General features: G+C 40.1%; 1 protein-coding gene and 1 non-coding gene across 2 annotated transcripts; both read left to right on the forward strand.

The window, feature by feature from the left end:
- The first annotated feature begins 58 nt into the window (after nt 1–58).
- On the forward strand, nt 59–25,197 carry KPNA4 (karyopherin subunit alpha 4). Its single transcript, XM_067002083.1, has 17 exons — nt 59–336; nt 7,639–7,683; nt 8,455–8,544; nt 8,631–8,660; nt 8,740–8,792; nt 10,446–10,541; nt 10,661–10,746; nt 13,367–13,453; nt 14,320–14,489; nt 14,588–14,632; nt 15,998–16,129; nt 16,364–16,492; nt 18,108–18,212; nt 19,808–19,879; nt 20,576–20,738; nt 21,396–21,490; nt 23,288–25,197. The coding sequence occupies exons 1-17, from the start codon at nt 268–270 to the stop codon at nt 23,384–23,386; spliced, it is 1,566 nt and encodes a 521-aa protein (XP_066858184.1). The 5' UTR covers nt 59–267; the 3' UTR covers nt 23,387–25,197.
- LOC125182289 (small Cajal body-specific RNA 7) lies at nt 16,835–17,146 on the forward strand. The gene has a single exon (XR_007161746.1). It is a non-coding gene; the product is annotated as a small Cajal body-specific RNA 7 (non-coding RNA).
- Nucleotides 25,198–26,121: the final 924 nt, after the last annotated feature.

Here is a 26,121-nt window from a genome sequence, read left to right on the forward strand (position 1 = left end):
GCCCCTCCCCCTCCCCCCCCCTCCTCCCCTCAGCGCCCTCCTGGCCCGTTCCGCCCGGCCCCGGCGGCAGCGGCGCCCGGAGCAGGCCCGGCGGCGGCTGCGGCCTCGCCTCAGCGGGAAGGGAGCGGAGAAGGGAAAAGAAAGGACCGAGAAGGGAAGGGGAAGCGGAGGGGAACCCATCCCGGCGGGTTCGGGTCCGGCAGGCGGCGGAGGAGGCGGCGGAGGAGGCGGAGGAGCCGCACTCCCCCACCCCCCCCCGCCGCCGCCATGGCGGAGCAGGAGAAGCTGGACAACCAGCGCCTCAAGAACTTCAAGAACAAAGGCCGCGACCTGGAGGTAGGGCCCGCGGGCGGCACGGCCCGGCCCGGCCTGCCCCTGCCTGCATCCGCCTGGCAGGAGGAGGAGGAGGAGGAGATGGGGGGGGGGGGGGGGGGAGGAAGGCGGAGGCCGCGCTCCGGGCCCGGCCGCGGCCGTTGGGCCCCGCCGTGAGGGGCAGCGGCGGCTGCAGGAGGCCCGGCCCGGCCCCGCTGCGCTCCCCGCCGCCACACGGCGCCTCAGCGAGGGGCAGGGCCCGCCGCCGGCCCCGCCGGGCCTCCCCCGGGGCGCTGCGAGCCTCCGTAAATTCCCTGTTTTTCCCCTCTTTATCGCAGAAATAACCACCCCGACCCGCTTTCGTTTCCCTCCGAACAGGGCGAGCGGCGGTGTTGTAGCGCCCGGTCGGGTGGCGGCGGAGGCGGCCGCGGGCTGTGCTGCCCGGCCTGTGAACTTCTGGGCGGCCCCGCTGCTGCGCACGCGTTGGAGGAAGCCAGCCCCGCGGCCCGGCCGTGAAGCAGAGGGGAGCAGGGAGTTAGGGCTGCCCTAGCAGACGTTCACGGGGTAAAACCGGGCACCACGCCTCGCCCAGCAGCGCTCTTTGGGGAAACCTGCGCGTGGTGAGGTTGTGAGCCAGCAGCGGGCCTCGGCCTTCCCGTTTCTGCTTTCCTCCGGCCTCGCTGCGTGTCCCCGTGGTTAGCGTGACACCACGTCCTAGCCTTAAACGTGACGTACAGAGTGCGGTATTTTTTTAAAATAAAGGCAGCGTTTGAGTTGCTGTCATTCGTGAAAACATCTGCCACGTTTTCCCACTTGGGTAATCCAGGCATCAGTAATGCCTCAGTTTAAAACTTTGATCAAACAACGTATTATTCAGTTACATACAGCGCTCGGTGATGCCAAAAAAGTTGGAAGTGAGAATAATTGCTGCAGTGTTTACTGATAGGGTTGTTAGCTTTGTTAGCAACTGTTTGCTAAGATGTTCATTTGTTTTTGTATAAACTGTCTTGTTATCATCAAATAGATAACTCTAAAAGCAGGGAGAGTTTAGAAGGGTGCACGGTAAAGCACGTGCTAGCACATTAAAAATGAAAGTAAAGGGAAAATACAGGCTGCAGTTCATCTGTGTTTTCTATCCTGTGGTGCCTACGTACTGAGGTTTGAGGTAAATCACCTGAAGTGGGAACGTTCAAGGTGGACACACACATACAAAAAAAAATAATAAAACAAAACAAAAAACAGTTGGGCACTTGTGCCTCAGGAAGCAGGTAGCCTCTTCAGTATTGTTCTGAATTTGCTGAAGCATTTAAGCGGCCTTCCTCACCGTGACAGAAGCCCTGGTAGGCCGTGTTAAATTTTAGATACTGACATCTACCCAGCAACTCTTGGAGCATACGCTTGCTACTTAAAATAACTAGCCGGGATGGTTATTTTTCATACGATGGCTCAGGCTTATGGCTATCGCTCGTTAACTGCTTCCGCGCCACATGTGTCGTTAGCGGGTGAGGTGTGGGTGATGTCTGCTCCCAGCCAAGTATCCTATGGCAGCAACAGTTGCTAATGAGTATATTCAGCTGGCTCCCAGCGCCGGCGATCCTGCGCTGCTTCTAGCAGAAGGATGGCTTATTTACTTCGCATAGGAAGCCAGCGTTTGATCTTTATCTCTTCCCTTCATCTTGCCTCCTTCACTCTTCCCCCGTTTAACCTCGGCTGAAGTTGTGCTTTTAGCCATTAGTTACTTCTGCTCAGCGCTGGTGATCCTTCTGTTCTATGACAGTTTGCCTCCATTTGACATATCAGAAAAACTGAAAAATTATCCCAGTATTAGGTTTGGGAATGCCAAATTCACAGGTAATTCTAGAGGCTGTGAGGGCTGGCATGTTGCAAATTACAGACTTATAAAATAACATATATATATGCTTACACATTGCTCAAATCAGCCCATTTATGGTTAAATGCATAGCAGTTGCTCTCAGGTTGTGCTTAGCTTCCCAGTCTTCCCTTCCCAGAAAGGTTATTGTGTATCTTGTAAAATACAGAAAGGGGATTTTCAGTGTTTTAGCTTCAGAAATGCTAAGCATTTATTTAGCTTTTTGAATACTTACCGAGTTAAAGTTGGATTTTCATTTTCCAGTCCATATCAACGTGCTTCTAAAAATACAAAGTCTGGCCTTGAAAAAAAGAACAAAAACACGTGTTTTACGTAGCGTTTAGTGCAATTCCTTCGTACAATTAAGCATTGGGTAAACATGCGTGCACGGACATGTCACCTTGTGAGCAATTGCTGCCATGTGTTTTGAGATGACAGATTGGTGACAACATTGGGAATAGAGAAACACAAACCGTTTGCTTGTTCTTTTTTTTCTTATTTATAGGACTGATTAAGGAAACATTTAAAAGGTTATTATGCTCAGTATCTGAGGAGTCTGTGGCGGGAGAGCAGTAATTTGTGGCTGACACCAGGGCAGTATCTCTATGTACGGTCGCGGTTAGGAGGTGCAGGATGCTGCTAAGCTCTTCCAAGATTTAAGAGTCAGAGCTGTGGGGGCAAAAAAAAAAAAATTGCACTTTCATAGTGAGAAGGAGCTGGCCTTACAGAACAGCAGGAATGGTCACTTGTTAACATCAAAAAAAAACCAAAATCATACTGAAAAGAGTGCTTATTTGTTGTCTTAAATTATGCAAATGCTTGTTTGCTAGGAGAGCTAGGGAAGGTAACTTTACTTTTTTCATCTTTCCTCTTCCATGAGAAACAGGTTTTACTTGGCCTTGATATTTTTTTTTCCCTTGAATAAGAATGGATGAGCTGTTTTCTGTTTTTGTGATAAGAAATCTTGTTTTCTAACATTTTTCTCATTGTAGTACCATAGACCTTGGAATCAAATGCTAGGTCTTTCTCTTTTCTACAAAGAAAAAGTACAAGTTGGTCACTGCATCTGCAGTAGAAAGAGCTTTGTGAATGAGCTGTTTCTGTGTCATTCTGTTTGATGGTGCTGCATGCTGGGGTCTCAAGTATAAATAACCTCGCTCCTGGGAAGGGTGGAAAAGAATTTTTTGCTGTTTTTGTTTCAGCAGATGATTAGAAATTTTATTTTCTTTGGTTGCTTACTGCAGCATTCAAGTTTAACTGACGTTTAGGTTTTCTGAAATGAAATCAAAGTTGTATTTTTTACGTATTATTCCTTTGGAAAGACTGGAAGAAACTGGTGACTTTATGCTGCCCTTTTCTTCCCTTACTTGCCTGTGTGGTTGGGTGAGATATTAAGAATTGCTTTAATAGTGCCAGCACAGGAGAAGTGTCAAACAGCTTTCTGTCCCGTAACTGAGAAACGTGTGGTGCAAAATGAGGCTAGCGATGTGATGCAGGGTACTTCAAAACCAACGTTGGAGCAGCTATTGAGTCTGGGTGCTTGAAGATTAGCTACGGCAGGACTTTTAAGGGTTGCCACTGGAGTTCACTGGGCTCGTAATACTGGCGATGTATTTGGAAACACCAAGGAAGCTTTAGAGGATTGAAAGGAAGGTAATGTCATGAGAGATACTGGCTCCCAGGTGGTTAGAAGCTTTTCAACCTTTTCTGTGTCCCACACAGAGTACTTTGGTTGCAATTCCAATAGGAAGGAACTGAAGGAGAGCAGGAATTTCACTCTGAGCTAGTTAAAAATAGGTTCCATTATGCTGACTTGCAGTTCTGTGATGAAGCTTACACACTTTGTTTAAAAAGTCATACTTCTTCAGGAAAAACTAGAGTGACAGCATGCACCATGTCATTGATTTTCTTTTTTTTGGAACTGAGAGTCCCTGTTACAACTCCAGAGCAGGCGGAGTTGCTGAGATGTGTTTTTCAGGTGGCACCTTGTAGAGACTGTGGGCATTAAAATTCTGTGGGGTTTTAATCCGTGATCTTGAGAGCAGACTATTGCTGTGGTCTGCAAATGACACAAATTAGTATAGGAGGGAAATAGTAGATAGGGGAGGGCCTAACTCACTTTTCTGGAGTTTTACCAAATCCAGATGTGAGCTTGCAGACACCTCTGAGGAGTAATTCCCTAGTTTTGCAGTTCAGCGCCATTTATTTCTGTGAAGAATGGGACCGGGTTTCGTAGTCACTGTGCTGGGCAGCCTGGCTCACAGACCAGCCTTCTCGAACTGTACAGTAGTCGGGCACAGGCCCGTAGCAAGTGGCGCCTTTGACAAAAGCTTCCAAGTGCCGTATAGCCCGCTGAAGGTGCTGGAGGAGTGCTCCCTTTCCCCTGCTCCCCCGTGGTGTCTGTCAGCGGGGTCGCAGACCAGCCTGGTGCTAGGGCAGCTTTGTAGGGAGGGAGATGGCTGAAGCAGCTCTGCCCTACAGCAACTCGTGCCTGTGCAGTCCTGCTATAGGAGCAGTGCCTTTGGCAAAGCGTTTGCTGGAACGGGGGACATAGGTAAAGTTTGATAGTTTTATGTGTGCTGTCAAACCTTTTTCTTGTCGAAGGTGCACAAACAGCTGCTCAGGTGAAATACTTTATAGTAGCATCCCCCCAAAAAGGATGGAGACAGACTGTGCGCGTGGTAGGGTTGGGTTTTTGAGGAGCAGGGATACAGAGAGAAGTAGAAGAGGGGTCAGGGCACGTCAGCTGAGAACAAGCTCCAGCTATGTGCCAGTATCCTGGGAAAGGGTGGAATGCTTCTGAATCAGGTGCTGCTGTGAAAAACACTGGAACGTGTCAGGATCCCGCAGCTAACACGGGATTTGGGTGATCAGCTGCAGGGCTTGAACGGTAGTGTTGCTATTGAAGTCTGGCAAGAAGAATCTCTTCTTGTGATCCATCTTTATGTATGCTAATTCATTACGTTGCCATAACTGTTATGGACGTAAAGGTGTTTGTCCATTCTCACTTGTGTGAGATCACGGGGGCTTGGTACAATTCTGCAGTCTTTTTGAGAGAGTTTTCCTCATTTTATTTTGTACTTGAGCATGCCAGGTCATAGGCTCTGGAGAAATTACACCGAACACTACGTCAGAGGCTGAGAGCAGGAGCCTCCAGCAGGATGTGTGGCTGTAACATCGCAGCGCCTTCCCGAAGCCCCTGCGTGGCGGGTGGCATCCGGGAGCGTGACCGCCATCAGGTTCTCTGGAAGGGCAGCAGCACTTCGTGCGCGGATAAACGACCGAGAGCTTCTCGCCTTCAGCTCTGGTCTTCGGAGCCACCGCTCATCTTCACCGGGATCCCGGGGTCACGCTTTGCTGGGCTCGAGTGGCACGCGGCTCCCGTGGGCACAGCATCCTGCGGTGCCTGCGCTGCAGGCAGGGACTTCCCCATGCCCAAAGTGAGGTGTGCTTCGTGATGTGCTGCGCAGCGCTGGGCCGTGGGCTGCCCTGTGGCGGTGCCAGCAGCCTGCAGCGTGCGTTAACAAGTGCACGTGCGGGGAGATAGGTGCTGAAGGAACTTTTCTGTGTTTTGTGTCAGTATAGGTGTGAGTTGGAGCCACTACGAAATGTTCAAGCTTCATTTCTGTACTTGTAAGAGAAGTATTACAGCAGTGCAGAGAACATCTGTTGGTGCAGAGCTGGATTCATAAACATTTATTATCAAGTACACTTTTTTCCCTCTTTAGAGATTGCACTTTTGAGATTCTCACCGTCACCTGAAGAATTCTAAGAAACATCTGAAAAGCTTATCTGCTGTGGAGAGCAAGTCCTAGCAGTGAATCTAAGCAGCGCTGGACTCCACTATTAATTCTAGTTTTGACTGACCTAGTAATTCTCTGAAGATGTACATATTTTCTGGCTACTTGCTTTGGTGCTTTTTAGTGTGGGACAGGCAGTGTGTACTTGGTTGTTGTGCCTCTGCCCCGGTGGTTCCGGGTGCTGCAGCTGCACTAGGTAGGCACGTGCCTTGCCTTTTATATCACGGGAAGCTGTTGGGTGTGGGTGTTCCTCACCGCTGTCGTTAGCCTGTTTTTCTCATGATGAACTGCATTTTGGTCCTCAAACGATGAAGGACTCCACCTCCAAAGCAGTGGGGAACCGTGCCTGCTTTTCCACTCCCATCCATTCTTTCCCCCTTTTCCTTTAACTCCATCCTTTGAGAAGGTAAAGTATCTTGCTCAGAATCCAAGTTTTGATTCTGATAAAATGCACATTCCTTTCAATAAAAATAATCATGATCCTGAAAGTGGAGCCGTAAACCTTACCTTCAGAGCTGTTTCTTGCCATCACCCAGAAGCCATCCTAGCTGCTCCTCTTCCTCGCATCCCGCGTTAATGCAGTCCCTTATGCTCTGGAATTGCCAGTGGCTCAGTAAAAACGCAGTTGTTTTAATTCTACTCGTTCACTGTAGAGTTTGAAGTATGGAATAAAATCACTGCAGACTAGATCAAGTGATTTTTCTTTTTCTGTTTACGCTCTGGTAACACAAGCACTAGTAAACCAATTTCTGTGCCTGTACAATTCCATCTTCTTCTGAATACTGTAAATGGGAGGCTGTAGAAAACCAAACCGATTTGTTCTTACAGTACCAAGGGTTTTATGTGGCTTTCATTTCTAAATAATATTTTCATAGTTCAACTGTGCTTATTAGGTCTCTTAATTTGAACTTGTTTAGGAACCTATTCCCCAAGGCACAAAGCTAGTTCTGTTTCGTACAGTGGTGAATGTGCACAGCTGAAATCTGTGGATTTGCTGCAGTATCTGGGAGAAACAAGTGGTGGTGCGGAGCCTGGCCTTGGGGTGAGGCAGAGCTCCGGTACAAGCAGCCATGTCTCACGTGGCAGAGGACGCTCACGGGTACGCCGGTCCGAGGAGCCTGGTGGCATCGTGTGGAAAAGGGCGTGCTGTTGTCTGGATCTGCTTATTCTGAAGAATTAATTATTGTCAGTTGTTGCTTTAGCAGCTGTACTTTGTTTATACGAAGGATTACCTGCGCAATCTGAACTTCAGCCTGCTTTTTCAGTATAGTTTATAGTTTCTTGAATCAAGAAAGGGTCATGAATACCAGGCAAACTTAGTGTGCTTTGTTACTTTGCCATGCTTGTAATACTTTCGGTGCTGTTCTGCTTTATATACAACTCCTTTCAACATTGCCCTTTGAGACAGTTGTTTATTCTCCCATTCAGTATACTTTCTTTTTTCAACACAGACCTAGGAGAGACTGTTTTATTATGCAATAATACAGACAAAAGTAATTATTTCAACTTCCTGTTTGATTGCTACTTCTATAGTGAAAATGAAATCTCGTGTATAAGTACTGTTTAAAGTGCATGAACTTGGAAATAGTTGTGCAAAAGCTTAATCACTTGAAAAAAATTCAGAACATAACGTACTTTGGTTTTGATTCTTTTCAGAGTATGAGAAGACAAAGGAATGAAGTCGTTGTGGAGTTGAGGAAGGTGAGATGAACTAGTATTGTTTCGACAAAATGGTATTTGGCTATGTTGGCTCTTTAAAAAATAAAAATTAAAACAAAACCTGTTGTGTGTTCCGCTGCAGGTCACCAGGAACACCATTGTTAAACTAATTGTCTCTGCTAGTTCTGTAGAGGTGCTTTGGTTTAGAAGGAAGCTCTAGACTTACCATACCCCGTACCAGAAGCTTTGTATTTCAGTTTCTGTCCAGAAAAACAGAATTGTATTTGTAATCTACTGAGGAGAATAATTCCTGCTTTTGCAGCAAGGATTTTATTTCTAAGGATTGTAACTTTAAAGATTTTAAAAGGCTTACCTTTTTTCCTTTCAAAACCAGGTGTTATGTCTGGAGACATAAAGCTGTTTTCTTTCCCAAAACTGTAGTTCAGCACTGTTTGGAGTCATTGGAAATATAATTCCTGAGAAATGTAGTCATAACTTGAATTACGTATGGGATGAACAGAAAAGTAGCTTCTGGGAATGGCCTTGTCTTGTTATAAATACTGACAAATAAGTTGTAGTGTCAGTGATGGATACGTGAATATGAAACTTCAACAAAAGTACAGTTAATGCTTTAGATAAAGTTGGAGAATTTTTCAAAGCAAAAGTGATTTCCAAAATGCGCTTCCCTCTATTGCTTTTTCCAACTTCTTGAACATTGGAACTTTTAACAGTAGCGGTGAAAGAATGTCCATGATGCTGGTTTAAAAAAGAAGCTTCTCTTCCATTCTTAACAACCCCCCCCTTCTCTTTAAGAACAAAAGAGATGAGCATCTTCTGAAGAGGAGAAACGTACCTCATGAGGATATCTGTGAAGATTCTGATATAGATGGTGACTTTAGAGTGGTAAGAATTAACTTAACTTTAAACCATGTCTTTACTTTTACTTCAGAGACTTCTGATTTCTAACTGTTGTTTTATTTATTTTCTAGCAAAACACTTCTTTGGAAGCAATAGTACAGGTAAAAAAAAAAAATTGTCTGAACATGATACATATCACGGTGATAAATTCTGAAAGGTCTAAATTCTGTCTTCTTTCAGAATGCTTCAAGTGACAACCAGGGTATACAGCTAAGTGCTGTGCAGGCTGCAAGGTAAGACGCTCTTCTCAAATATACTACTTTCATTCTTTACTATGTGCTTGAGTTCAAACAACGTATTCCAGCTTAATTGGAAAAAATGTGTCGTTTACTGATTAAAAAATTAAAATCAGTGATAAATAGAACTTCAAATAAAATACCTGGGTCTTTGAAGCAGTCAACATTTTTGTTATGTACAAATAAATACTAGGATTCATTTTTGTTCAGTACTCCGTAGTACAGTAAAATATAGCTAGCAGGGCTACAAAGTCTTTACGTTTAAATACAGAAAGAACTGGCAAAATCCTTTTTGCTGGTTCTGTCATGGATTAGGCCACTAAAACCACCTCTTGTTTTGAGAGGAATTCTCTGTAGTTGCATGTGTTGAAGCATCCTAAAATACTTGTATAAATTTTGCTTGCATAAATTCAGTATTTAACTGCTGTTTCATGAACCTCCTGCTTTGTCATTGTAGCAGAGAGCTACAGCTTTCCATTTTTACCCGGTGTGGCTGGGGGATGTGCAAGGGAAGACTTCCATTTCACCTGACTTCTTTTATATCTGGAAGTCAGTTTGATGTTTGGGAGTTAATGTATTTAAAACAGATAAGGGAAAGAGCAGTTTCTATGCTTGTTTCCATTAGGCAACTTGCCTTCTTCAAAAAGCTCTGTCATCTCAGGGTAGTATCGTGTAGAACGCTATTTACTAGAGCTGTTCTAAGGCAAGTTAGACTGAAATATAGTGGATTAAGCCTGTTTTAAAAGGAAATGGGAACATCCATGTGAATGTCTTAACACTAATTTTTTAAAATTGAAAACTAATTTGAAGTTAAGTCAGCACAGTTGTTGGAATGGCCTTAAGTATTTTTAGAGGAAAACAAATGCTTTTCAGCCTTAATTAATCTGTACCACCCTTTGGTCTGAAGTTGGAGCAGGAAGGAGAAATCTTGCCCACGTCTAACCCCCCAAAACAAACAGCTGGAATAACAGGGATAGAAAACTGATTAGAAATGCTTTTTTTTAAAATAAATTTTTAAAAACCACGCTCCCAAAACCTGAAGCTTTAATTGGCTCTTGTAATAAGAATTCTCTACCTGTTTGAGCAGGTGGTTTGTGAATAGTTTGCACTGTGACAGTTTTGTCACTGAGCAAGAAGAAGAAACAAGCTTCTGCTGTTCCTGTCAAAGCAGCCAGGATCGTCTTATCTCCTTTTGTGGGCGAGGGAGGGAGAAGCTGCAGGAGGGTGTAACTGAGTTACTCTGGTGATCTGTATTTTACTGACTGACTAATTCTGAAGTTTATTACCGGAGAAAACATAGTCACTGAAAAAGGCAACGAATGTAGTAACTTCATTTTTTTCAGTAATTTCAGTTTTGGGGCTTAGTTATTTTCCCTTATTATTGAAAACAATCCTGTTTCATCTTTGAGATTGAGGTAGATACTAGGTAGGAAAATTCTCTGCCAGAAGATAGTGCAACACTGGAACAGTTTGTCCAGGGATGTTGTTGAATCTCCCTGCATGGAGGTTGAAGGCATGACCGACCTGATTAAGCATTAGCAATAGCTGCACTTTGAACAGAAGGCTGGACTAAACAACCTCCTGAGATCCTTTCTAGTCCTCACTTGTTGTATGATTTGTCTAAGTTTTGTGTTTTCTTTTCCTAAACAGAAAGCTGCTTTCCAGTGATCGCAATCCACCAATTGATGATCTAATAAAATCCGGAATATTACCTATTTTAGTGCACTGTCTTGAAAGAGATGACAAGTGAGTATTTCTGCAATTCGGAATATTATGTTGTTGTGAGAATTCTCGGAATTTAGCTAAAGTGCCTATGAGTTCCGGTTGAAAACTCATGTTGCAATATTTTTTTTCTTATTTTGTAGTCCCTCTTTACAGTTTGAAGCTGCATGGGCTTTGACAAACATTGCATCTGGAACCTCTGAACAAACACAGGCCGTAGTTCAATCTAGTAAGTCCAACAGTATTTGATCATTGATAAAGCATGCGCTGTAGCTTCCACAAAAATAAAAAGATCTGAATGATACTGTAAAGAGCATCCACACTCCTGTTTCTCTGTATCTCAAGCATGTTCACCAATCCATGTGATAGGCTTGGTCCTTTCATGAGATAGCTAGGATGGTTGAAATTGAGTTGTCAATCACAGGCCCGTCGCTGAAGGACCTGCCCATGAAGTGTCCTGCCAGAAGTTCTACTTCTTCTCTGGCAAGCAGCATCAATTGAAGTGCACACCCGCTTTTGTTCTTCATTTTCTCAGATTTTTAAATTCAGTTGGGTTTCATGATGGTGAGTAATCTCTTCTGGGAACTCACACTTGTAGCAGAGTTATATCTGCTGGTTTTCAGTTTTCAAATATTAAAAAGTCAAAAAAACAAAAAACAAAAAACCAAAAAACAAAACAAAACAAAAAAAAACCCTCATTCAGCTCTCTTCCAAAATCAAGTTGAAGCAAAAACACTACGCTGGCCTTCATGTTTTGAGGAATCTGAAGTTTGGGGTGGAATTGTACTTGAAGTCTGAATTGCCAAGTACTACAAGCTTTCTTCTGTACTTTTAACGTGGCCTAAGTGATCTGAAAAAAAAAAGGCAAAACAGAAGTGTCATAAGAGCTTCTTCCTTGAGACCAATGGAAGAATCAAACATGCGTTTAAACAAAACTGTCTAAAATCTAAGGAAGAAATCCACAAAAATTGCACTGTGAGATACCATTATCTTTAATGGTTGGAATTAGTGTTGTATTGCAGTTTGTGCTGCTGATACTGTTAAACATGCTATGCTTCCAACAATGAAAAGACCCAGAATTATACCTAATTTTGTTTTTTCCCCAACACCACCATTATATATTGACTACTTGGAACTTCTATTCAAAGTAGTAAGTAACTCTAAAATGTGTATTGTGGTTTAAGTGATGAAATACCAATGTTTCTTTTGTTAAGTAATTCTAAAATGTGTGTTGTGGTTTAAGTGATGAAATATCAGTTTCTTCCATATCTTCCATGACTGACTGTTTAACTTGAGTGATTGAGGTAGATTGTCTCTTTTTCATTGTTAGTGCTAAGCAGTTACAGGCTTCACACAACCTGTGTGTTGTCTGGCTTTATATTTTAAAGTAAGAGGTATATACCTCTCTCACAAGGAAGTTCGTAGCACCAGCACCATCTTGTCTGTTAGATGGTTGGGTGGGTTTCATCAGTTCTTAATTGGAAAAATAGGTTAATTATCAATAGCAAATTTGAAGGAATTTAAGGCAGGTGATGTCAGTCTAAGGACTTATTTTAAATGAACGTATGCTTTAAGACTGCATAGTTTGCAAGATTGGTTACCCTTGCTTTTACAAGCTCTGTTAAGAGCCTGTTAACTTCAAGGGTCAAATCCAAGCTTTATCAAAGTATGTATCGTTGCTAATACTTGTGATTTGCAGTTGCATCTAGAATTTTCTTTAGGAAACCTAATTAGTATATATTGTTCCACACCTCTTGATGACTTAGAACACTTCTCTTTTTAAACCTAGCTTGTTGATGGATTGAAGACAAGTGCCAATTACAGTTATTATCTTTGTGATGGTCTTTGATTTTTAGCTAGGTCTGCATGTGTGCTCTATATTAGCTGACCTAATATTTAAAACATATGAAAGTATGTTTTATGTCTTGTAACGAATGTTTTAATTAAAAAAAATGGTCTGTCGTTTTTCTGAAAGCACTTAATAGTTGTTGGGGACGACTTTCTTCTCTTGCATATAGGCATTGTAAAATACCTCTTTAGTAGAAAATATGAATTCTCTTGTGATGTGTATTTTTTTCAAAAAAAGTTCTACATTGAAAGTTTTACTACAAAATACCAGCATCTCTTAAAATTTCATGTGTTCTAAAGTAAATGAATGTTTATTTCAGACTAAACTTTGTCATTAATGTAAGCAAACACCTTTAGTGCTAGGGTTAAAGAAAAGAGATTAGTTACTTAAGTATGGTGTGGTTCACACAGAATGTGCTTTAAATATTGGATCAGCTTTAGTTTTAAACATTAGGAGTATTCTTCTGTCTGACCCCAGCATGAGGTAGAAATGTAGCTGCCTTGATGAGTTTGGGGAGTTTGTGTTATCATTTGGAACCTTGTTACTGCTCAATCAACTGACTCCCTTTTTTGTCATGTAATGGCAGCATTTGAAATCATCTGTTCTGCAGAGATCTGCTAGGTTGTCCCAGTATGTTGGATTACAGCTCTCAAATCGAATACAGTCAGAACTTAGTGGTCTAAAATGAGACTTAAAGTTGAGGATGGGGTATCCATATTAGACCAAGACGACTACCTTCACAGAAACAGCCACTGTTGCAGTACATATACTTTCATAAGGATTGTCAAAAGATGCTGAGTGTAGAGTCTGGAAATAACGAGAGGAAAAATACACAGTGACTTATTTCAGTATCATCTGGGAAGTTAAAGTTCTGACCAATACTCAACAAAGGGAGAAATTTCTCATGCGGTCTGAAATTTTATTTAAGTATTTCAACTATTTTGTCTTTTGAGAGATACATTTCTTAACAATTGCATGGACTTCTGTTTGTATTTTTCAGATGCTGTGCCACTTTTTCTGAGACTGCTGCATTCGCCTCATCAAAATGTTTGCGAACAAGCTGTGTGGGCTTTAGGAAATATCATAGGTTTGTGTTACTCCTGCCACTAAAAACTAAGTTCCTTTAGAAACTGAATGAATAAACTAACTAGGATTTTGTGTTAGAACTTGGAGGTGTACAACTGTAAGATAAAAAGCAGTTGTTGCTGGCAGTCGCCCTGTTCTTAACTTCTTCCTGTTTTCTCTATCATGCGCTAAAGTATACACACAAAAACATGCCTCCACACTTTCATTGCAGGTGCAGGAAAACAAATTATTGGCAAACAGGCATGCAGATTGTTAGAATGAAAACTTGCTTTGGGTTCTGAAATTTGGCCTCAGCTCACATACATTGTATAGAATTGTAGATGAGTTGTGATCACTTGGTCTTTTGATTTTTTTTGTGCAAACTTTAACACCTTTCTGTTAAGAATTTAGTTGTTTTTAATGAGTAGTTCAAAATCAACTGGACAGGAGGCTGTAGGCTTTATGTAAGCATGTAATTGATAGATGTAGATATGTATATCTACATAGTTCTAAAGCTCATATTCTTAAACTTTGTATGCATTGCAAATAATTGGAGTCTTAAATACACAGAAGTTACAGGAGACTGACTCCTTCATAAGCATCGATGCTGAAGAGTGGATCCAGTGTTATTTTACTAAGTAGCCATTATTAATAATTCTTTAGATGTTATTTTGTTGGATGTGTGCAGAACCAGATGATGCAATTTAGTCTCCCAAACAACAAGGTGTTGGACTTGTGCTTATATTATGCTTTACAGCTCAGTGTCCTCAGGTTATCTTTAGGGATTTGCAGCCTGTTTTTAATTTAAGAGGATAATTTTGAGGTGATACTTTTTGTGAATGGAATGTGATGATCTTTGTCTTCATACTTCTTTGATATCTTCAACAGGTGATGGACCCCAGTGTAGAGATTACGTTATTAGTCTTGGAGTAGTGAAACCACTGCTGTCCTTTATCAGCCCATCTATTCCCATAACTTTCTTAAGAAATGTTACTTGGGTCATGGTCAACTTGTGCCGTCACAAAGATCCTCCTCCGCCGATGGAAACCATTCAGGAGGTGACTGAATTACTCACTGCTCAGTCAGTGTAACTAAAGTGAAGCTGAGTGTCTGAATGCCTTAAAAATAACTGTCTGATGGTTCTCTTCCTCCTCAGATCCTTCCAGCTCTCTGTGTTTTAATTCACCACACAGATGTAAATGTAAGTAACGCCACTTTGAGACAGTTTTGTGTTCTGGTGTAGTTTTTTACGTGAATCATAAAGCTTGCCATACTTGAGTAACTTTCTTCTTTAAAAAGATAAATATGTTCCTTCACGTTATGGTAAGCTTATTTTGATATCTCTGTTTTTAAGCAACAGTTACAATTTTGCCTTATATTTCTCTCTGTATTTTTACACGTACTTACTTGAATGTGCTTTCCCTACATTTATCCCAGCTTTTCGCTGTTTTTCCTAAGTTCATCCTGATAGGAAATCAGATTACAATTTCACTTGTTTTTCTGTGAGCATTTATTAACAGATGTGCGTAGATTTTTGACTAGCACTTAAGCTTGTGGCTGTAATGAAAAATCTGTGTGAACAAGAAGAAAAAAATGGGTATCTGCATATATAAAATATTAGAAATGTTAGCTAGTATTAGGTGTTGTTAATACACCTGAGACAGTAAGTATGGTCATTAGGTTATTTTAATATTGAAGTAAATGACTTCACTAAAATTATGAGATTGGTTTAGGCAAGAAGCTGACCTAAGTCAGAACTATTTAAGATTTAATCTTTGCTATAGTGAAGTTGTAGCTCAGTTGTTTAAATTATGGCAGCAGTGCTTTACCAAAATGTTTAAATATAATTAAAATGTGAACTTTAGCTAATATACTGTATGCTAATTCTGTGTATATAAACAGGTGAAAATGAAGCTTATACAAGTATCTTGAGATCATTGTATTTGTGGATCAGTTAGAAGTTGTTAGCTCAGTCATTTTTTTGTAAGCTGTCACTTGAAATATCCGGATCTACTGTTGCTGAAATTTGCTTCTCTGTGTGAATTCTTAAGCAGAAGAAATTCTAAGTTGCTGCTGTACCAGACTTCAAGAAACTTTTTAGCTTTTTTTCTTAAATGTTTTGGCATGATGCCAAGAAAATAACTTGATCTTACATGATGTGTGGAGCACTTGCTTTAGAATGCTAAATGCCCCTAGTTTATTTCCTAGGGCTTTCTCTTATTTCCAGGGGACCATCTTTCATATCTCACGTTGTCCAACAGTGCTTCATGAAAAGGGCAGATGTTTGATTTTTTTTTTTTGGATGGCATTCATATCCTTTAAAATTTTAGCTGTAATCAGCAATTTAGCTGTTGTTCAGCTGTTTTTAGTCTCTGTATTCTTAGGAGCTAGAATAGGTCAAATAGCAGGTCTAGTTCTGAATTGTTTAGAGTGAAAGGTATGAAGTTTGTGGAGCAAAGTAGGTTATGGATATGAATCTGCTGTATTTCATTAGTTCTGGTTTAAATATATTTTTTGTAAGACTGATACTCCTGTGCTAATTACAAATAAATGTTTTTTATGTTAGATATTGGTAGATACAGTCTGGGCACTTTCGTATCTAACGGATGCTGGCAACGAACAGATCCAGATGGTGATAGACTCTGGAATAGTCCCTCATTTGGTTCCTCTTCTCAGTCATCAAGAAGTTAAAGTGCAAGTAAGTTCAGATAACGTGAAGGAAGCGTTACTCAAAATGCAATACTAGAGAAAGTAGCTGGTTTCTATTTATAAACTGTGTTAAGGTGTAAAAGTACCTTTTCCTGTGTGATGTGGCATTTGTATAAATTTTTTTTAACCATTTGAAGGTATAGAATGTGCTCAGTTAGAAAAATCTTTGTTCTTTCCATTTAAAAGATTTTTGTGTGAATGAAGTGAATGTGTTCTGTTTCAGACTGCTGCACTGAGAGCTGTAGGAAACATTGTCACTGGTACCGATGAACAGACACAAGTAGTTCTGAATTGTGAAGCTCTTTCACATTTTCCAGCACTTCTGACACATCCCAAAGAAAAAATTAATAAGGTATGTCACTGCAGAATTTGGACCTGATTGGTAACTCCTTTATGTTTGGCTTAGCTCTCTTGAAACCCACATAATGTAGCGGGGTAGAGATTTGAGTAACTAATTACAAAATACCAGCTTATGTCAAGATCAGATAGGGTGGTGATATTTTTTTTCTTGAATTTGAGATCTGTAGGAAAATCTCTGAGGAGCTGCAAACTTGTACTTGACAGGAAAGGTTGTTTTCTGATTCTTCTAGTTTAATTTCATAAAAATTCAAGCTTTATCTTGTAATTCTGGCTGTTGACTTAAAAGTTAGAATTCTTGGTAAGTGAAACATCATTTTAATTAAACTGACTCTCTTGGAAGTGATGAAATAGAGATAATTGGATGTCTCTTTGAATGGCGAGTGTGTGATAAATAGCATTGAAATGGGGTGGGTGGGCGGGGAAGTGAGTGTGCGTGTGCATGCGTGTATAGAAGAGGCTTTAAATGGGGGCACTGATAATGAAGTGCTGATTCCGGAGTGCATCTGAGGCATGTTGTTAAATTCTGGGGTCCTGTTTTCCGACATTGCCGATGATTAAAGCCCAAAACAAGCTCACCAAGACAGGCCTAGGCATCTTAAATCTCTAACAGGTTCATTAATAGAAGTGATCCTGTGATCTGATCCAAGAGACTCAGTTGAATTTTCAAGTATGGGAATGCGTGAATTTCTGAATCTCATCTTGAGAGAAATAATTGTCCACAAAGTTCTCATCCTGGTTAAGTTGAGAGGAGAGGGGAACCAAGAGAGTGATGGGAAGCTTCTGGCAACGAAGTATATCAACTGTAAGATTAAAACAAGGAGATGGTCTGAAACAGTGACAAATTTTATGTGAAACTGTGTTCATTATTTTTTGACTAAAGTATAGGCTTTGCATTAGGAGGTGGGTGGGCAGGGAAGGGCTCTTTTTCCTTGTTTAACATAATTCATACATAGTCTTTGGCTTAGTTCATCATTTAAATGTGAGGACTGGGAGGGCATACTCGCAAGGGAGGGAAAAACTTGGCTTAAACATTTTCCTAGACACCTCCATTTCTGTTGTTGAAGGGGTGTCTTGGGCTAATAGAAGGGTCCTACAACTTTACAGCATTCCTGAAAAAAAACAAGCATTTAAATGATAGGTAGTGCATTTTCTTAATGACTGACACAAATGAGAAATGTTGTGGAGCAGTTAGTATACATCTTTTACCACTTGTTTGGAAAATGTGCTGGTTCATATTTTGGAGCTTTTCTGACCATCAGCTGAAAACTGCTGTACTGTCCTCAGTAACAGAATCAATTAGAAATGCTCATATGTAGCCTTGTTAAATACTTTTTCTACTTTGTCTGTGGTTTGGGGGTTGTAACTTGGTTACAGTGAAAGACTGAAGAGTCTTGCAGTATTTCCCAAGGCAAGACTGTTGTCTTTGTTTCCTGCAAGTCTAGTTTGCATTAGGGATTCAGATATGTACAATCATTTCTTAGTTATGTTTGAGCATTGCATGAATTGCAGATCCAAAAAATATGAATGTAAAAACTTGCTGGTGGAAATAAAATACAGTATACAATAGTATCCAAATTAATGATTTCTCTAATCTTTTTATTTTGCAGGAAGCAGTGTGGTTCCTATCTAACATCACTGCAGGGAATCAGCAGCAAGTTCAGGCAGTAATAGATGCAAACCTTGTTCCAATGATAATACATCTTCTAGATAAGGTTAGATAACAAGAAGGATTTAACTGTTCATTTCCTTAAGTGGGGAAAATGACACTGAATTCATTGCTTTGTTTTACATAGTACTGTGAAATGGGGGGGGTGATAATGATAATCTCTACCCTTAGCATTTTCATATGTTGCAAGATGTACGTTACTGTTTCGAATGATCTTTCACAAACAGCATGTTGAATGTATTAGGGGAAAGAAGCAGATCAGTCCTTCTTGGTTCCTTCTTAGTCTTGTTTAATTTTTTTATCTTTGTAAAGACTGGGAGCAGAATTCTGTGCCCAAATGTAACACAGAGGTATGGATGGGGAACAGTAACGTAGTTCCTAACGTTTTGCCAGAGTCTAAGGACTTAATTCTCCTTTGTGTTTCCCCTGCCTGATCTGGAAACCTAAAGACATGCTCAATAGTTGCATTTATTAACCTGTTCATTTGTGACATTTATCAAGTCTGAGAGTAGTCCAAGTAATGATACTGTAATACTAGATCATGGAATGGGAATGTCCCATCCATTTTTTTAACAAGTAAACCTATCAACAAAAAGTAGATGGGTGTAGGAAATAACTGTGGGTGGTGTTCAGTTGTTTATTTGCGGAAATGGCAACACGCTGTATGCCTGTATAGATGTACGCTGCTTTTCAGTGATACATAAGCTTGCAGAGATGAAGCTTTTATTGCCCTTTTTATTAAATAGTGAATTCACGTAGTTGCTATCAAACACTTCTGGATGCTTTTCTCGTGCTTTTTCAGTTTTCTCACTGCTTGTGGAGTACCAGGGCTTGAATGCTAATCAGTCATCTTTCTGGGCTTCAAATATCTGTTTTGGATTTCAAATGTAGAACCTTGGTGTCTTTTAAAACACTAGTATCCAAACTGCTTTGTGTTTCCAAGGATCTGCCGTATGAGAAAGAAGGGAGCTAAAAGCATGCTTTTGAATGGAAACAGTACCACGTTATTATCTTTCAAAAGTTTCCTACTTTTTGCTTTACCCATGACTTGATTTTTCTTTCCTGAAGTGTGGAAGGAAGCTGGAAATACCAATCTTGTGATGTTTTCAGCCAAGACAAAGATGGAATGTCTTGCACCTGAATAAAGGCTGGGATTAAGACTGAAGAAATACTTGTCTTTTCTTGTTAGCATTCATAAATGCTAACTTATTGGTCACTGAGAAAAGCATATGGGACACTTCTTTTTTTAAAAAGTTAGAAAACTTGACTAACTTCAGAAGCAGACAGTTATAGTATGTACTAATATAGTACATAGGGTATGTTTATCAAAAGGGACACTTGCCACTTATCGCTCCCTGTAATATATGACAGCTGTTGATAAGGAATGTGGGAGAGGGGAGTGCTATGTTTTTTCTTCACTGTGCTACAAACAAATTTCCTTTGGAAGATCAATAAAAACATGGTTGCAGGGATGGGATGAACACGCTGCAAGTAGACTCAAACATCTACAGGATCTGTTAGTTAACTTCCCTCCTTAATGAAAACTGATATGGTGTTTCTGTGGAGAGTTGAAGCTTTTACTAAAATACTACGTCACATAAGAACTGGAATGTTTACTTCTATTTACTGTTGTAATTTTAGGGTGACTTTGGTACCCAGAAAGAAGCTGCTTGGGCAATAAGCAACTTAACAATCAGCGGAAGAAAAGACCAAGTGAGTCAAACCTTAAGAAAAGGTCCTCAGACTTCTGTGCCAGCATTATGAATGTGTAGATTACTCTCCAGTTCAGTAATTTTTTCCCCTTCTTCCACAAGGGATTTAGGAGTGAATTTAGTTTCTCTTTTTGGAACGAACTGAGATCAGGCATGTCAGTGGGGATTTGGGTGGAGACACTTCTGTTGGGATGGGGCCTAGTAGGTATGAATAATTGCGTTCAGGCTCTGACAAGAATCTTGGTCATTCGGCACTAGTACCTTTTTTCCATTTTTTTTCCTGTTTGGTTAAGAATGTGATAGTTATAATGATGGCAGCCACTGAGTAGAAATACACTAGTTCCCTGTTAACCCAGAATATTAAATCGAGGGTGTGTGTCTTTCAAAGATGAGGTTGAAACTTTTCTAATACTGAAAAACTTACAGTATCTACTACTTGTTTAAGCAGTATACACATATATTGCTATAATATATATATATTGCTATAATAATATATAATATAATATACCCAAATAACATAATTCAGAGATGTTACCTTTTCATGCTATAAAAAACAATTCTGAAAGTGACTGCTACAAACTAGTCTTATCCTGTTTGGTAACTGAGTGCTTTGATTTCATTAAATTTGTCTGTTTGTGTGCTTCTGGCGCGTAGTTTGTCACACTCTTGAGATCACCACTTGTTTTTTTTCCCCTAGGTGGCATACTTAATTCAACAAAATGTAATTCCTCCCTTTTGCAATTTGCTAACAGTGAAAGATGCACAAGTAGTGCAAGTGGTTCTGGATGGACTAAGTAATATATTAAAAATGGCTGAAGATGAAGCAGAAACCATAGCCAATCTTATAGAAGAGTGTGGAGGTATGGTGCTTAATTGTTTTTATACTGTTTTGCAGAAATTGATTGTTTAGCCTCCTACCACGTGCCTTTGTGTGTGTTGGCACAGGTGTTTTAAGCAAATTATTCTTGTGTGCTCTGCACCTGTCTGCCAGTAACTTACATCATGCTGGAGCTACTTGCTGTGTAATTGAGCTACGGATCAGTAACTGGTGTGTATTGCTGCTTCCAAAAACACGTGGATTTGGAATGTCACAGGTCATGGCAACCACACCAGGTGTTGAAAAGATGTTCCTAGGAAAAGGGAGTATGACCTAGTACTTACTGCCCCCGGTCTTCCCCCTTATCTCCAAAGATTCCCCCAACCACACATAGGGGGAGGAGAAGAGAAAACAATCATTGCTGGCATTGACCTTACGACTTTTTTTTATTGTAGTATGACCGGGTGTACTTTTTTGTTGTAGTGTGTATTCCTCAACCTCTGATAGACTTTGCTGAATCTCTAAGAAGCTTTTATGCTTAAGCATGTCAAGCGGGTTTTAATAACATCTTACTGAGATTCACTTTATGCCTAGGTTTGTTTTTAATGATTTTGTATGATGAGGCCTTATGGAGAGGGATGTTTTTTTTTTGTCTGAACTCAGTATTTTAACTTGACTGTCTTTTGTGTGTTTTCTGTAGGCCTGGAGAAAATCGAACAGCTACAAAATCACGAAAATGAAGACATCTACAAACTGGCTTATGAGATCATTGATCAGTTCTTCTCTTCAGATGATGTAAGTGTGTTATAGCTCTGAAATCTGTTTTTGTAATCGTTTGGTTGTTTTCATAGACGTGGTTCAAAAGGGCGACAACAGCTCTAAAGACCGCTTTATAGAAAAGCGCTTGTTCTTTTTTTTTTCAGAATTTTTTTCTACCCAATTCACTGATGAGCACTTACATTAGTGCTGCACATATGTATGCAGAATTACAGACTTATTTCAGGGCATTCATTGAAACTGTAGCTAGCATTCTTTATTAAAATTCCATCAGACCAGTACTGACAGAATATAAAACCAATTCTAAATGTGATTAAATAAAAATCTAAAATGGGCTATTAAGCTCATGGAATTTTTAACTAGATGCCACGGCCTTTCTGAATAGTTGATTATAGGCAATGATGAGAGGCTTTTAGGATTTTGAAGGACATCTGTTTAAATAAATAAAAAGCCTTGTCCTGATCTGTATTCCTGAGTGGTGCAGTTGCATAGATAGCAGAAATAGGATGAGTTTTCATGTAAACAGCCTGCTGGATGTTACCACCATAACCGATGAATATGAATTACTCTGGCCTTAAGCGGGATAACTTTATTATGCTGAATGCTTGCCCTCACTGTTTGGGTTACTTGCATAGATCTTGTGCTTATAACCATGGGTTCTGAAAAGCTTGCCTGTTTTTAGTCTGGGAGAGAAAAGCATTGAGTTGTCCACTGGCATCTTGAAGTGTCATAGCATTGGATTAGCTGGTGTCAATAGCATGAACTAGTTGCTTAAAACTTCATCAGAGTCAGTGACAAATGAGCCCCTTGTGTAACCTGTTGCATATCTTCCATTCTTCATGATGACCTATCTAAAGTTCTGATAGGCAATTTAAGCTGCATCCTGAGGGAACGAAATACTAGCCTTCAAATAGTTCTCTGAACTGCCAGCTTCTGACTAAGCTTGGTTTTCACATCTGATAAGCTCCCTGCTGACTTGAGTAGCAAATCTGAGATTCTGCTCCTTAAGAAAAAAAGATTCTGAATAGTAATTGCAGAGGTAGGTGTCAAGTGAAAGTAAGGGTGCATCAAGTGGAAATAAAGATGGGCTGATCAAGAATGTTGTTTTCAGCTTAAACATGTAATACAAATCAAAAGAGGGTTTTAGATTTGTATGCACTTTAAATCATAAAACAAGCTGACTGCATAGAAGGGGAATACAATAATGTCAGTCTGCATCATGAAACGAGGGTTTTCTTGTTGGCTGAACGGCTTTCAGGAACAGATTACTGCAGAAATGGTAAAACTCGGTAGGGCATGTTTGCAAGTGGAGGTGTTTTTTTGTTAGAGTCCCATTTCTATACAAACAGTAATACAGAGGTCCCTCTTAGGAACTCAGATTTTGTGCATACCACGGGACTTGGAATTTAATATGCTACCAATTTGGTAACCTGTATACTACCTATTTAAATTGAAACTGCAGTTTCAGCTTATTTCTTACTTGATTTAGTGATATTGGTTGCTTCTAAGAACAGTGACACTTTATAAACTGGCAATAAGTATGATGTTTGACTGACAGAATGCTTGCGAAGAGTGAAAACCTCATAAGTGAGACTACTGGGTGCCATGTAGCCTGTCTACTAAATAAAATCTAAACCATTTCAGGCTAACTTAGTGTGTCATAATAGTACTCTTACTAAGTTGAGAAAGATCAACTGGAATTTATGCAACGAAGGAGATCAACTGAAGGGAGAAAAGTTCTTTAAGATTATCTGTCTCTTTAGTGAGGCTTTTGTGTTTCTGTTCATTCTTACGGTGTTCTTGTTCTTTCAACAGATTGATGAAGATCCTAGCCTTGTACCAGAAGCAATACAAGGCGGAACATTTGGTTTCAATTCATCTGCCAATGTACCAGCAGAAGGGTTCCAGTTTTAGAGTGGTATTTTGGAAGTTAGGTACAATGCAGCACTGAATAAAAAAAAGGTTTGATCCATCAATCTTGGCTCATGGGATCCGCTGCTGCATTAAATCGGGAAAGAAAATGTGAAGATTTCATTTGGAATCACAGAAAAGCCCAAATGAAGTCAAGATGGCGAGTGGGTGCGAGTGAGAATGAGTGGCAAAATGTAATGAAAAACTTCACACTGAATGCTTATTTAGATTGTTCAAAGAAAAAGGGCTACAGGTCAAAGATCTTCAGTGCCTGAGAAGGAACAATGACTTACTAGAGCAATTGGGGGGAAATGCAGTGCTATCATCATCAAGCCTTGTAAGCATAAGAGAATAGGATGCCCATATAAGTCCAAGGAGAATGAGCCCAGGCCTTGCTATGAAGCACCGTGTGAATGGACAACATTGAATGAATGTCTGGACTCGATGCTGTGGAGCCAGGCTCATGTTTCAAATCTGGGGCTCTTCAGTCATGAAGCAGACTCCTAGTCCTGGAGTGGCGTGTGTACGAGAGTATGGTTGTGATGCTGTATGTGAACGCATGCAAGCTTGATTCGCCTTCAGGGGGCTGATAATAAACCTAGTAAATCATCAAAATGAGTTCATAAGTGTTAACTTACACTGGACACAAAAACAAAGACCGGTTTAGCAGCAGACTCTGGTTTACTCCTGCAGCCTGTGTTTCTTTTTTGTTGTTTTTTTCCCCTCTTATTTTTCTTTTTAGTTATTTTTAAGTTCTTTCCTGTATGGCTTATTAGTTATTTGTAAAGTCAGAATTTCAGGAAGGCTTCCCTGTGCATTTGCACCAGATGAATGTTTGATGTTATGAAAAGCTTTCCATATCATCAAAACTAATTTGTAGATTTTTGCATGAAAAAAATCATACATTTCCCTTCAAATAGACTGTGTTGCAGTACACAAGTTACCATAATAGTAGAAAGCAGTAAAATGTGGTAATAAAATCTCATCCTTTTCATTTTCAAAGATAACATGAAGACCTTTGCATGTGGTAATCTACAGCATAGTTCATTTTTAGATTTTGTTGAGTCCTGTAACCAAATGTTTCCGTTGTGGTAGAATACCGTGCTGTGTTTCAATGTTACTTGTTTTCAAACTTTGTTTTCTATGAAAATGATATGGAAACTTCTAAAAATGGAATTTGGTGCATATGTACTGCCGAATAAAGACCGAAAAGAGGTGTGAATAGATGTACAAATCAAGTCATGGTTTGAACACCTTTAATATGCCTAATCCAATTGTTTTAGACTCTTTTTATCTTAGATGTAGGCAGCCATGAACAATCTATTTTGAGCCACTTTAGAGAGAACTTTGTATTTTTAAAACTTGCACAAAAGGGATGCAAGTGTTTTTATAATTGGAGTAATGCCTCAGTTTTGAGGTTCTGCACACTAAATTAAAGGTGACATTACAAATTTGTACAAAATGAACTCTTTATAAGGTGGCTCATTGTAGGAAATGCTGTGCCTTCCCCTTTGAGCACAAGTGTTGCATGAACAACAGTTTGCTATAATAAAACATACCAGATTAGCCACCATTAGCATCTATATCTACCTTGTGTTTTAAAATCAACTGGTAATTCTGAAACACTGTAGAATGGATAAAGATTATTTTGTGATCATAACTCTTTGTTGGACTAGAGTATTTTTGCAGCATTCCTTGTCATCAGAAACATGGTTAAAGTTTAAAACTAGAAGCAGCGGAAACTAGCTTGTGAAATTTATCCAAGTAGAGTGCAGGCTAGGCTGTCTTGGGGAAATAAACATTAAAACTTGCAACGGTGTTGTGTGCGGTGTGTCTTTTTGCATATACGCTCCAGTTTTCATGAAAAGGTGCTGAAGATTATGTGGAGAATGTTGTGTTGCTGTTACAATTTCCAAATCTTTGACTGTTTTTTACATGCCAAGCATAGTGTAGTGCAGTGTGTTACATAGGCTTGACGGAAATATTTTTGGTATAGATTGCTACTTTACCTAATTACATAGTAAAATCAAAATAACTATTTTACCTCCTCGAAGGGTTAACTTGGTATAGTGGCTTTTTTAAAAGAAGCTGATGTAAGTAAAATTACTCTTTTTTATTAACTTCACACTAAACTGCCTATGGAGGATGTACTGGAGAAAATTGCTGCATTGTTAGACCCCCTTCTTCTTGGAGAAAGAGAAAAACAGATGTTTGTAGCAATTTGTGTGTTTGAAACTGGAGGGGGAAAAAATCAACCAACACAGTGGCAAGGTCATAGAGCAGTAAATGCTTCCTCCTGACACTTCCTCAGATGTTACATACTTAAATAGGCTTACTTTAACCCAATGCTGTGCTACCTACAGCCTGTCCTTTCTTACAGCTGTCATAGTGGTTTGCTTTTGTTTTAAAATGCAGGAAATTCTTGTCATCTGCTTCACAGCAGATGCTGGCCTTGTTAATACACCAAATTAGTGGAAGTTTCGAAATTCCCGCATCCACAAGGGGGCAGTGTACAGAGTTCTTCAGCAGCAAAACTGAAATGAAATTGTAATGCCATTTTTTCCCCAGAAGTTACTGTGTAAGGTAACTAAATTCCTAGGGAAAGGGGAGTTGCATGGGATGTTTGGGATACAAAAAAGGGATAACTTCACCTTAAGGTTCACTTTTAGGAGCCTGGTCAGGATGACAAAGACTTTAAAAAAAAAAATAAGGCAGAGTTACTTAAGGGTACAACTTGG

Source organism: Anser cygnoides, chromosome 9 (assembly GCF_040182565.1).
Source record: "Anser cygnoides isolate HZ-2024a breed goose chromosome 9, Taihu_goose_T2T_genome, whole genome shotgun sequence".
Classification (NCBI taxonomy): domain Eukaryota; kingdom Metazoa; phylum Chordata; class Aves; order Anseriformes; family Anatidae; genus Anser; species Anser cygnoides.